General features: G+C 46.6%; 1 protein-coding gene across 10 annotated transcripts in view; it reads right to left on the bottom strand.

Annotated features, from left to right (window-relative positions):
• The window catches only part of IL16 (interleukin 16), a 72,736-nt gene that overhangs the window by 2,217 nt on the left and 58,386 nt on the right, over nucleotides 1–12,133 (bottom strand). For all 10 annotated transcript variants that reach the window (XM_083475297.1, XM_083475301.1, XM_083475296.1 and 7 more), the window contains 6 exons: nucleotides 11,859–11,997; nucleotides 7,178–8,264; nucleotides 5,595–5,781; nucleotides 2,848–2,949; nucleotides 1,822–2,071; nucleotides 1,090–1,215 (listed from right to left, as the gene is read on the bottom strand). In XM_083475297.1, coding sequence (XP_083331423.1) covers nucleotides 1,090–1,215; nucleotides 1,822–2,071; nucleotides 2,848–2,949; nucleotides 5,595–5,781; nucleotides 7,178–8,264; nucleotides 11,859–11,997 — 1,891 coding nt within the window. The remainder of the gene's footprint in view (nucleotides 1–1,089; nucleotides 1,216–1,821; nucleotides 2,072–2,847; nucleotides 2,950–5,594; nucleotides 5,782–7,177; nucleotides 8,265–11,858; nucleotides 11,998–12,133) is intronic.

Below are 12,133 nucleotides of genomic sequence, written 5' to 3'. Positions count from 1 at the left end.
TAACTGGTTGGTGGCAGCGAGGAAGGGAGCACAGTGGTGGATCAATAGACCGTTAAACGTCCGGGGACCCTGTGTGATCGCTACTAAAGGTTGCAAACTCCAGCTTTTATTGGGTCAGAAATTCAGTGCAAAGTTTTTTATATTAAAAAAAAATATTTTTTTATATGGAGTGCAGGACATCTTTGGGAAAAGAAAAGGCTGAGGAGTAAACCCTACACAAATCCAGAGTGGAGTCCATAAGGCGGTTGGATGGTGCCTTATACACCTCCTTCCCAGTGGCGTAGCGTGGGTTGTCAGCACCCGGGGCAAGGCAAGTAATTTGCGCCCCCTAACCCGTGGATTTGCGCCCCCTAACCCTAACCCCCAGATGTTGCGCCCGGTGCAGCCGCCCCCCCTGCACCCCCCACGCTACGCCACTGCTCCTTCCAGCAACTTCTGCAGCCAAGCTGGGGCCAAATGTATTACTCTGCTTTCAGTGAGGCTGAGAGGGAGATTTTGTCCAGGCAGCCCAAGACCTCCATACACACTGCCTAGGCTTTTGCCCTGGAGAGGTCACTTTGGTGCTGCAAATGCAGCAAACCAGTGCAAGACCAGTTACGAGTTACTGGTCTCTGCAGCCACAGCAGGCGCTGTGATTCTCTCAAGACAGACGGTTCTAAATGCGTCATGTTTGGAAATAAGCCTTTCTGCTCTCTAGGTAAAGAGTTTGATAGGGCACATTACCTTACATGTCAGGTCCTGCACAGTTCACTGAACTCCCTGGGGAAAGTACATGCTGAAGTCTGTTCTGTGCGTTTCCAAGTTAAATGAGTACATTTGTGCTGTTTGCTAGGGTCAGAGGAGTTTAATACATCCCTGGGTTGAGCCTCTATGCCAAGGGTGGATAAGCTGTGGCCCTGCAGATGTTGGACTACAATCCCATCATCCCCTACTGTTTGCCATCCTAGCTGAGACTAAAAAACCAACAATATCTAGAGGGCCACAGGTTCTCCGTCCCTCCTCTGCAAACTAAAGATCCCCTTTGTGAGCGTCACAGTGTCTACAGTTTGAAAAAGAATAACGCTCAACTATTTCGTTGCCATTGCATACCTTTAAAAAGTCTGTTGACAATGATAGGCTTATCTCCGTTGATGGAGCCTTTCCCTCCTTCTAAACTGAAACCCAAGCCTGCAGATGTCTTCTCCAGTATAACTGTGAAGATCAGGTCTTCAGATGCTGTGTGGAGAAATAATATCGTCAGAGGGGGATGTGTTGGTTTGGATGGGCTGAAGCTCAGTGGTAGGGAGTGTGCGTCTCCAAGTACACCTGGGAAGAATCTGGCCCCAGCAGTACTATGTGGCCCCTGGAAGGTTACCCAGAAGGGAATGTGGCCCTCAGGCTGAAGTTCACCATCTCTGACCCCAGGGCTTTTTTCAGCCGGAACTCACCAGAACTCAGTACTGGCACCTCTCAGGTGGACGCCATTCCCATTACAGTGGTACCTCGGGTTACATACGCTTCAGGTTACATACGCTTCAGATTATATACTCCGCTAACCCAGAAATAGTGCTTCAGGTTAAGAACTTTGCTTCAGGGTGAGAACAGAAATCGTGCTCTGGCGGCACAGCAGCAGAAGGCCCCATTAGCTAAAGTGGTGCTTCAGGTTAAGAACAGTTTCAGGTTAAGTACAGACATTCGGAACGAATTAAGTACTTAACACGAGGTACCACTGTATATGAGAACAAGGGAAGGCTTCATGGTGGGTTCTGGCACCTCTTTTTCTAGAAAAATAGCACTGACTGACCCTACTGCTTATTTAAGCCTTGTTACCAAATAACTCACTGGACTCCATTGAAGTTTCACTTCCTATAGATACAGAGGATGTAATGGACACATTGGGGCTCCTTTCAGCCTCTTTGGGTTTTCTCGTGACGATGACTGCCAGCTTCGGATGCCGGGCATTTCGCAAGATCTCCAGTGCTTCGTTGTGAGTGGTGCCTTTGAGTGACTTCCCATTTATCGATAAGACCTCGTCGCCTTTCTGAATAGTTCCTTCCTGGTACGCAAGCCCACTGGGGAAAACTCTGTGGACCTGTTAGACGACATAATCGCATGCATAAAAGAAAGATATGTGGCATTTTCAATTTGACATATCAGACTGACATGCATCCTCCATGAATTTGCCAGATCCTCTTTGAAAGCCATCCAGGTCTTGGGACCTGCAAACTTCCCAACCCAAATTAGCAAATCTGTCCCATCTCCACACATTAAAAAAAAATGGAGGGTGTAGGAAGTCATTTAACTTGCAATGTCCCTGCCAGTGCTGACCCAATACATTTTGCTGCCCGAAGCTCAGGATCTTGCTACAGCCAACAGTCAGATGCAATCATAGACTTGGAAATCTATGCTCAGAAATGTTATAATTTGCTAATGAGCGAACTGCGTTTTTCATGCCCATAGCTCTTCATATGCCTTGGGATGAAAAACCTAACAGAACAAGATTGTTTCTGGAAGAGGTGGGAAACCTCAGACCTTGGAGCCAAATGCGGCCCCCAGGCTTCTCTATCCGGCCCTCGGGAATCTCCACAGGGCCACACCCCTCATCAGTCGTGCACCATGCCCTCTGCAGATGCTTCTGTCTGGCTAGACTGTGTCCTTGAACTGAGCCTGTTGAAATCTCTTGAGTTTTGTATAACCGGAATATTGCCTATCGCGTGTACAAAAGTAAGAGCTCCGCCCACTTTTGTCACTGGCCACACCCCTTTTCCTTTGGCCCTCCCCACCACTGGAATGTAGCTCCCCAGGAAGGTTGTCCATGAGAGTATGTGCCCTTTGGGTTGGGGGGGGGGGAACCCTCTGCTAACTTACGGTAATGGCTTTGTTTTCTAGGTCTACTCCGCCTGCCAAGCTGAAACCAAGACCAGCGCCTTCTTCTTTGTGCAGAATTGTGACATGAATGTCGCTGAGTTGCTGTGCAAAGGGAGAACAAAGTGGACCTCAGTCAAGGCAGTGGCAGGATGCACACACAATGGGAAGAGGAGGGATAACAGCCAGAGTGCCTATGCTCTCAATAGCGGGCTGAAGGAGGTGATTCCATAGCAGCTCTCCAATGTGACAAGCTTCTTTTGGCTGAAATCTCCTCTTCGGCTCATTAATGGAGCAGGAGCCTTCCTTTGCAAGAAGATTGCTCTGTGTGTGGGCACCCTTGCGGTGCCAGTGAAGCAGACTTCATAGAGGCTTTAGCTTTGCCACGTTTGCCAATATGGAAGGTCAAGGGTAAGGAAACCTGTGGTCCTCTCGGGGATGGTGGACTCCAGCTCCCATCATCCACGACTCTACTGCCCATGCTGGCTGTGGCTGATGGGAACTGGAGTCTGGATGACACCAGGTTCCCATCATCCCTGCAGCCTATCTCCCAGTGGCGTCTTTGCTGCAGAAACAAGCAGTACTACACTGGTGGAATCAGAGCCATAACCTTTCGTTGCGGAGGTTTGGCTGGGCAGACGGAACTTCATGGAATGTTTCTGGAGGTGTTCTCCCCCCCCCCCCTTTACACTCTTTCTCCCATCACCTCCTTCCTTTTTCTGTTTTGGGCACCCACACAAATATTCCTTTATCTGTGCAAGTGCACCTTAAAAATAAAATAAAAAGTCCCATGTCTACTCATTTGTAAGCACTACTGAATTGAGTGGAGCTAACCCCAAGGTAAGTGGGGTTGTTAGGATTGCATCCAAAGGGCAAAATAGAGCCTTATGGGGTTTTATTTTCATTTACTTTGTAATGCTGAGGTCTTGCACAAGAATGATATTGATATGACTGTTCGTCTATAGAGATCTTGTGCAAGACTCTTTATCTGGGCTTATCAGAGAAGGGGTGGGTGAAGTACAGTGGTACCTTGGGTTACATACGCTTCAGGTTACAGACTCTGCTAACCCAAAAATAGTGCTTCTGGTTAAGAACTTTGCTTCAGGATAAGAACAGAAATCGTGCTCCAGTGGTGCAGCAGCAGCAGGAGGCCCCATTAGCTAAAGTGGTGCTTCAGGTTAAGAACAGTTTCAGGTTAAGTATGGACCTCCGGAACGAATTAAGTACTTAAACCAAGGTACCACTGTAGAGGATAACTTGGCCTAGGCCTCAAGTGCAAAGCAGATCTCCAATTTAAACACTGGTTGGTTGGTTGGTTGGTTGGTTGGTTGGTTGGTTGGTTGGTTGTTTTTTTGGTATTTGATCAGCATTGCAACTTGTGCGTCAGTCCAAAAGGTGACAGACTCTATCAGCTTAGAGCTGCAAATTTAAGCAAATAAGAGACGTGCTTTCGTAAAATACTTTGTTGTTGTTAAGTCATATAGATTATTTTGTTTTTTCTGTGTCATTATTATTATTTATTTGCCTGAACAGCTGAAAGTGGCCCTCTGGTTCTCCAAGAGGGCCTGCTCTTTATGCCTTCAGAGGACGGGAGTTGGTGGAAATAGGCACACTCATGCATTTTAAGCTGTTAGAAATAAAATGGCTAGGTTATGCTCAGGTGAGGAGCAAACAGAAGTACTGGTGCTGTGTTAGAGACCAAGGATGATTCAATTAGGGTGACTAGGGCCCTTCTGTGCCACCCACAGCCTGCCCCCACCTGCCTTTTCACTCCAAAGCAGTTCAGGGAGTGGCATTGTCCATCAGCTTGAAGTCAACGAGGAGAAAGATGAGGACAAAACTAGATCACACTGGCTCCTCCTGTCATTGGCTGCACCTGTTGGGCTCCCTACCTTCCAATGGTCACCAGCCCCCGCTGCCAAAACGTCACCCCACACGTGACAACCGTCCACCGTTTTAAAGTACTCTAACAACCTTCCACACCAGTGGTGGCTTGCAAGGCATATAATAGGTCGCTTCTATGTATCAATGGGATGCAGATGGCGCTGTGGGTTAAACCACAGAGCCTAGGAGTTGCCGATCAGAAGGTCGGCGGTTCGAATCCCCGCGACAGGGGGAGCTCCTGTTGCTCGGTCCCTGCTCCTGCCAAACTAGCAGTTTGAAAGCACATCAAAGTGCAAGTAGATAAATAGGTACCGCTCCTGCAGGAAGGTAAATGGCGTTTCCATGCGCTGCTCTGGTTCACCAAAAGCGGCTTAGCCATGCTGGCCACATGACCCGGAAGCTGTACGCTGGCTCCCTCGGCCAATAAAGCGAGATGAGCGCCGCAGCCCTAGAGTCGGCCACGACTGGACCTAATGGTCAGGGGTCCCTTTACCCTTATGTATCAATACTTAGATGCTCCAATACTTTGGCCACCTCATGAGAAGAGAAGACTCCCTGGAAAAGACCCTGATGTTGGGAAAGATTGAGGGCACAAGGAGAAGGGGACGGCAGTGGATGAGATGGTTCGACAGTGTTCTCAAAGATACCAACATGAGTTTGACCAAACTGCGGGAGGCAGTGGAAGACAGGAGGGCCTGGCGTGATCTGGTCCATGGGGTCATGAAGAGTCGGACACGACTAAACAACATGTATCAAATGCTCCACAGTAAGAGGAAAATCCAGCCCTGGTCCTAACCCAATAGTTGAAAACCACTGAACATGGATGGGGTTGGGGAAACTGAAAGTGTCCATAGCAAGAGACCTACCTTTAACGTTGCCTCGTCTAAGGACTTCACCTCCTCCATGAGTTTCTCCAGTTCTTCAGGGGTGAGCAGCGATATGACGGCCTGTCCTGAGGAGGCGCCTAAAGGTTGAGGAGAAGAGCGCTCCCTCATGTTTCCCTCCTTTTCGCTGCCTGACCTACTTGCCTTGTAGTCTCTCAGCTCGGAGAGGCTGTCCGATTGTAGAATAGGAAACAAGAAACACCAAATTATCATAGTAAACTTTCCCTGTGACCCATCACACACCAGAGGCTGTTGTGTCTACTGCAGTGGGTTTATTATGAATGTGCTTTTCATTCCCAGAATGACTTCGATGTCCAAATTCCTTTAGCAAATACGTACTTTTTACATTTATCAAAGTAAGCACAAAGGACCTGATCCAAATTGGAACTTGGGGTGGGGTGGTGGGAAGGCTTTACCCCTCCATCGTCCCCCTCCTGCCTGATCCAAATTAAGTCCCCTTCACCTGTTCTTTGCATTGGGAGAGATTTTCTCTCATAGGTCCATGTGGCACTTTTCTACCAACACAAGCTGCAGATGTGGCAGGGTTGTGTGGTTCTGATCTGCATTGGGGAGTCTTGTGCCTGTTATTTACAATTTTAAAAATCCATTCTCACACTTGTTCAATGATTCTTCCCCCAAAGAATCCTGGGAATTGTAGTTTGTTAAGGGCTACAATTCACATAGCGGTTTAACAATCAGCCTGTCTTCCCAGGGCACTCTGGGAACTGTAGTTCTGTGAAGGAGACAGGGATCGTCTAACGATGCTCAGGACCCATAACAAACTACACTTCCCAGGATTCCTTGAAGGAAACCGTGACTGTTTAAGGTGGTACGGTACTCCTTTAAATATATAGTGCCGATGAGGCCTTAGAGCCTTAGGGCTAACATTGGATGCAAAACGACAGAATCCCCAAAGAGATGTGGCAATGAAGTGTGGGCCACTCCTCTCCCCCTTCTGAACCTGAAAATATTCAGTTTTTCCCAAACTTGGGTCTCCAGCTGTTTTTTTGACTACAGTTGCCATCATTCTTGACCACTGGTCTTGCTAGCTAGGGATGATGGGAGTTGTAGTCCAAAAACAGCTGGAGACCCAAGTTTGGGAAACGTTATGAATGAAACTCAGAGTAAACACTGATTCAAATGTGATAGGGAGATCAAGCCAGCATATGTGACCCAGAGGTGGCTTGTGGGGGGCTGTCATCTTGCAGAGGCTTGACAACCATATGTCAGGAGTGCTCTGATGGTGTTTCCTGCTTGGCAGGGGGTTGGACTCGATGGCCCTTGTGGTCTCTTCCAACTCTATGATTCTATGATTCTATGATCTGCCCATCTCTGGCCTAAACTGTAAAGTACCTGTAAAGTACCTGTAACTCTCCATATGTTGTCGGAGGGTTCCCTCATCCCTGCCCATTGGCCATGCTGGCTGGGACTGGTGGAAGATGAGAGTCCACCATACATCTGAAGGGCCCTAGATCCCCAATCCCAGTAGAGCAACTGATGGCACACAGAAAATTACTCACTGATCAGAAACACACATTTAAAAATACCAAGTAGGAAGGTCTTACTTAAGAGAAAAGCTGGTATCCGAAGAATGAGCTTCATGCGTCTGCACGAGAGTTGTCCCATTTTCTTCTGTTTGGGGGGTTGGTGACCCATTGTGTGGCCTCCGTGGGTTTTTCCCAGAACACAGCGGGGACTGAGGAAGGGAATGCAACGATTTCATTAGCGCTGATGAGAAGTGGTTGCTGATGGAATAGATCTTGCTGCATTTCTCCCCGTCCATTTTCTGCATCTCGCAAGATTGGGCCGCGGTAAGTGGGAAACTCCGGGCTCTTTTGCTGGGTGCTTTGGCGACTTGTGAGATGGGCTCCGTGCCTTGTGATGGTGTTGATGTCAAGGAAGATTCAGTGGGGATACTGCTACATGCTTTTGGACTCGGGGCACAGTCTCCTCTTGAACAAGACAACGAATCTAGGCCGGTGGCATCCGGATAGGGCTGAAAGTGGCTGTGTTCAGGACCTTGAAAGTCAACGCTCTCACTGGGAACTTGTTTAGGATGAACTGCGGCCGAGTTTGGCTCCCTCCTACTGGAAGATCTTTCGTTCTGCATTGATAGAAGTTTTCTGTTTCCTCTTTCTGGAGACTGAGGAGTGCCCAGACTCTCGAATGAGCTTATTCTTTGCTTTATTGACGACCCTCTAGGCGAGGCCCGGATTATCTTCGAAGTAGAACCTACTTCGTTGTCAGAGACGCTCTGGTGCTCAGTGGTGCTACTGACGGCTGCTGCATCAGAATTTCCTTTCTTTAACCCTTTGAGGCTCTGACGAAACCAGGCTGGCTTAGGGGCTACTGGCGGCCCTTTCTTAGCAAAGTCGCCTTCATCGGATGACCTGGGTGCCTTTGAGTCCCCCTCTTCCGTGTCTGATCTCTGCAGGGCTGCTTCTGAGCAGCTAGAGGTTTGGTTCCCTTCATTTGCATCAATGGTTGGGTGCAGGTTTAAGGGGCAGCTGCCTTCTGACATGCTGGGGTTAAACAAGCTTTTGATGCAGTCCGAAATTCGAACCCAAGGGTCTTCAGTTGTAGCCTCAAGGCTATAATCTACCCGTGCCTGCCTTCTGAGCAAAGGCCGTTGAGTTGGTGAAAGAGTCTTCCCTGTATCGGGGGAAAAATGTGATTTAACAGGAACATCGTGCATTCCTGTAAATGTACCATAATGGTTAACAGTGAAGAAGGGATGTTCATTTCATTCCAAGATTTCGCACAGATAGGAATCAACAAGTCAATTTTATTGTCTTTAAGTTTCTCATTGTTCTAGTCTCAAGCTTAGTTCTCATTTCCACATCACTTTGCAATTTCTTTTTAAAAAGTCCTTCTGAAAATTCATTAGCGTTTTAGTGTGAATTTCTCCTAATGCACACATTTCTGTATGCAATTTTGCCCCATGTGCGCATTTTTGCCAAGCACTTTCCCCGAATGTAATCCTTTGCTGTCTGTTACTTTCATTAATCTGTGCATTTTTATGCAAACTTTGCCCCCCCCCCCCGAATATGCACTTTTGCACACATTACCTGGCTGAAGAACTGCATTGCAAAACTGGGAGAAGTACGAATTTAAAAGGATGGCTGCGTTTCAGTTTTGTTTCGGAAAATGTGAAATAGATAGGTTTGCCTTTAAACACAAACTGAATCAAATTTCCCTGTCCCCCTGCTGCATAAACCTGTGGCCATGATCACATAAGATTTCTACACTTAAAAAAAACAATTAAAAATATATTGACTTATATATTTTTAAATATATATATTGACAGTCTCCCCGCTGTCCCCAGACCTGATCTGAAGGCGGGCTGCGGGGAGAAGAGCGCTTCTCCCCGCTGCCGGCCCCACAAGTGCCGGGGGGGGGGGAATAAAATTTTTTCCCTTTATTTCACCCCAAAAAAACTTGATGCGTCCTATGGGCCGGTGTGTCCTATGGGGCGAAAAATACGGTATACATTCTAGAGATGATTATCTTGCTTTCTTTACTCTTTTTAAATTTGAGTCAATATGATTGTAGAGTTGAAAGAGATTGTTTGTTTATACACCACCCCATCTACTAACCCAAGTTGCAAACACAGTAAAACAGATAATGATGTAAGCAGGGCAAAAAAATGTATATATTTCTTCCCCTGGTTCCCCAATGTTTCAACAAAAGCTCCATTCTGCAGCCGAGTTTCCTGGCCTAGAGCTGACTACTGAAGCAGCTAAATGTTTTCCCCATGCAAGCCATGACTTCCTCATAGAGTGGCTGCCACTGATGTCTCCCATAGCCCCTGTCTCTGGTGACAGATGCAGGAGGTGCTGGAGGAACAACGATGTTGCAAGCCTCTCTTCTCGTTCTCAGACCTAAATCTGCTAGCTTGAAATTTTCGCCCATTGCATTTTCCAGAGAGAAGAGCAAGAATCAAAGGATCTCAATCCGATTCTATCTGAGCGCCCCTTGAAACTGCATCACAAATTATTATTATTATTATTATTATTATTATTATTATTATTATTATTACAAAATCGCTTCACAAACTCACAAGGCCACCACAAGGGGGCGGTGAGGTGCGCTCTCCCTCAGCCCTGCTTCTTCCGTGGGACAGGCAGATTTCAGTTTACAACAGGGTAAGTTTTCTGAAGCTGTGTCTGAGCTACTGGCCTCCCTCCAGTCTAATGCAACAGGAAATGAACGAAAGTGCCATGCCTGAACGCTGCATATATTTTCATTTGGGGGCCATTTCATTTTACTGAATGAGCAATGCCCTCTAGCATCTAAGTTAAGGCTACTTCATTTGAATAAATATTCATTATAATATCAACTCAGCTGCTTATGCCTCCTCTAGGTAAAGGTAAAGGGATCCCTGACCATTAGGTCCAGTCGCGGACGACTCTGGGGTTGCGGCGCTCATCTCGCTTTATTGGCCAAGGGAGCCGGCGTACAGCTTCCGGGTCATGTGGCCAGCATGACTAAGCCACTTCTGGCGAACCAGAGCAGCGCATGGAAATACCGTTTACCTTGCTGTCAGAGTGGTACCTATTTACCTACTTGCACTGGTGTGCTTTCGAACTGCTAAGTTGGCAGGAGCAGGGACCGAGCAACGGGAGCTCACCCCATTGCATGGATTCGAAGCGCCAACCTTCTGATCGGCAAGCCCTAGGCTCAGTGGTTTAGACCACAGCAACACCTGTGTTTCTCCTCTAAGTTTTATTTATTTTTTAAAGAAACATAATACAGCTCTAGTATCTTTGGGGGATAGAGAGAGTGGTCTAGATTTTTCTAATTGCATTTAGATTTTTCTGTGCCACTTCTACTCCAACAGCCCTCTAAGGACCTCAGAACAGTGAGCATGAGAACAATGTAGTGAGCTAGGATAAAGAGAGAACATTATGGTTCATATATCATGGCATGCCAGAGTATGGCTTACCATGGCTGCACAGATGTCTTGGCTCCCATTTTGCTCCTCCCTGGGTGTTTTGGGTTAAGGCAGGATGAGAAATAAGCCAAGATTTATGCATTTATACACCACTTCCTAGTAAATGTTTATGAAGCAGAGTAGAAAATAAATATCAAAATAGCAGCAGGTATATTAAAAATTATGTATGCGGAACAATCTCCGAAACAGATCTTAAAAGCGCCATATCACAAAAGTCTGCACAAAACACGTCGTAAAATAAATGAGCCGTCCATTCCTCAAGATCATGTTCCACTTTTGCTGCCATTTATCTTTCTACAACAAAAGTTAGCTGTGATTAAGGCTGCATTCCTAACAGTGCCAGATTTATGTATTAAGCTAAACAAGCTATAGCTTAGGGCCCCACTCTCTTGGGGACCCCAAAAAATTTAAAGAAAAAAAAACTGGAAGTACATTTCCAAAATATAAGATTAAAAAATAAAAAATAAAACCTACATACTGCAACAGTGTTTTGTGTTGTGTAGGCTCCTATGCTGTAAGTAATGAGCCCCATCTGCTCCCTAAAATATCACTGGTTTGCTCATTTCTATATATGTGGGATGCCTGCATTCTGCATGAACTGGTTGCACGGCAACATGTGCAAATCGCTTTAGATACCTATTAGGTCCATAAATTACCATATAGCATATATTCAACTCAAAAAACAGCAACAATTTGTTGTTGGCAAAGGACAACTGGACATATAATGGGCCCCATTACCTTCAATAGCTTTAGGGCCTCACCAAACCTAAATCCAGCCCTGATTTCTAAGGCTTGTGACTCAGGTTACAACCTAGGTTGGAGCCAGTCCCATTGAACTCAATGGGGCTTGCTTCTCAGGGGAGATGCGCAGGATCGCACAGCAAGGCTGCAGTCCTGTGCAAAGGTAAGTCCCACAAGACACAGTTCCTTCCATGCATTGGATTCTCCTGCATGTCTCATCGAAAGCAATGCAGCTTTGATTCCCTACACACTTACCTGGGAGCAATCACCACTGAATATAGTGAAACTTCCTTTAGAAGTGTGACTACTTCAGAGCAGATGTGTATAGGAAGGACTGCACTGGCTAGCTCACCAAAATTCATTTGTTCCACTGGGATTTACAGGGCAATCCTATACACACCTAGTCTGCATAAGTGTGCAGTCTTGTTCATAATTTAACATTTGCATAAATTCACAATTTAACACGGAACAGAAATTTCCTTCCAAAATAAATTCAGTTTCTTTGCTGTGGTGAGTACAAGTGATGTTTGTCATCATACAAGGAAACATACCTTTGCTGGTTTTTCTGTCTTGGGCTGAGGCTCCTACACAGGCATCTGGCTGCTCTGAAGCTCTGGGTACTAAAGAGCTCGCAAAAGCACCGTGAGTGACAACTGTCTTAGTTCTCTGCCGCAGCAGATCTTCTGCTTCCTGTGGAATAAACAGGAAGCTCAAGTGTAATGAGGCCCGGTTGCACAAAAACTACATTCTCTGCACCCACCAGCTGGCCCCTGCTCTCTAGAATGGCGGCGAAACATTTACGCTGGGACTCCTAAGGAAGAATGAA

The sequence above is a fragment of the Podarcis liolepis genome (assembly GCF_965112155.1).
Source record: "Podarcis liolepis genome assembly, chromosome: 14".
Classification (NCBI taxonomy): Eukaryota; Metazoa; Chordata; class Lepidosauria; order Squamata; family Lacertidae; genus Podarcis; species Podarcis liolepis.
Note: the sequence above shows the minus strand (reverse complement) of the source record. Positions and strands in the feature narration are given on the sequence as shown.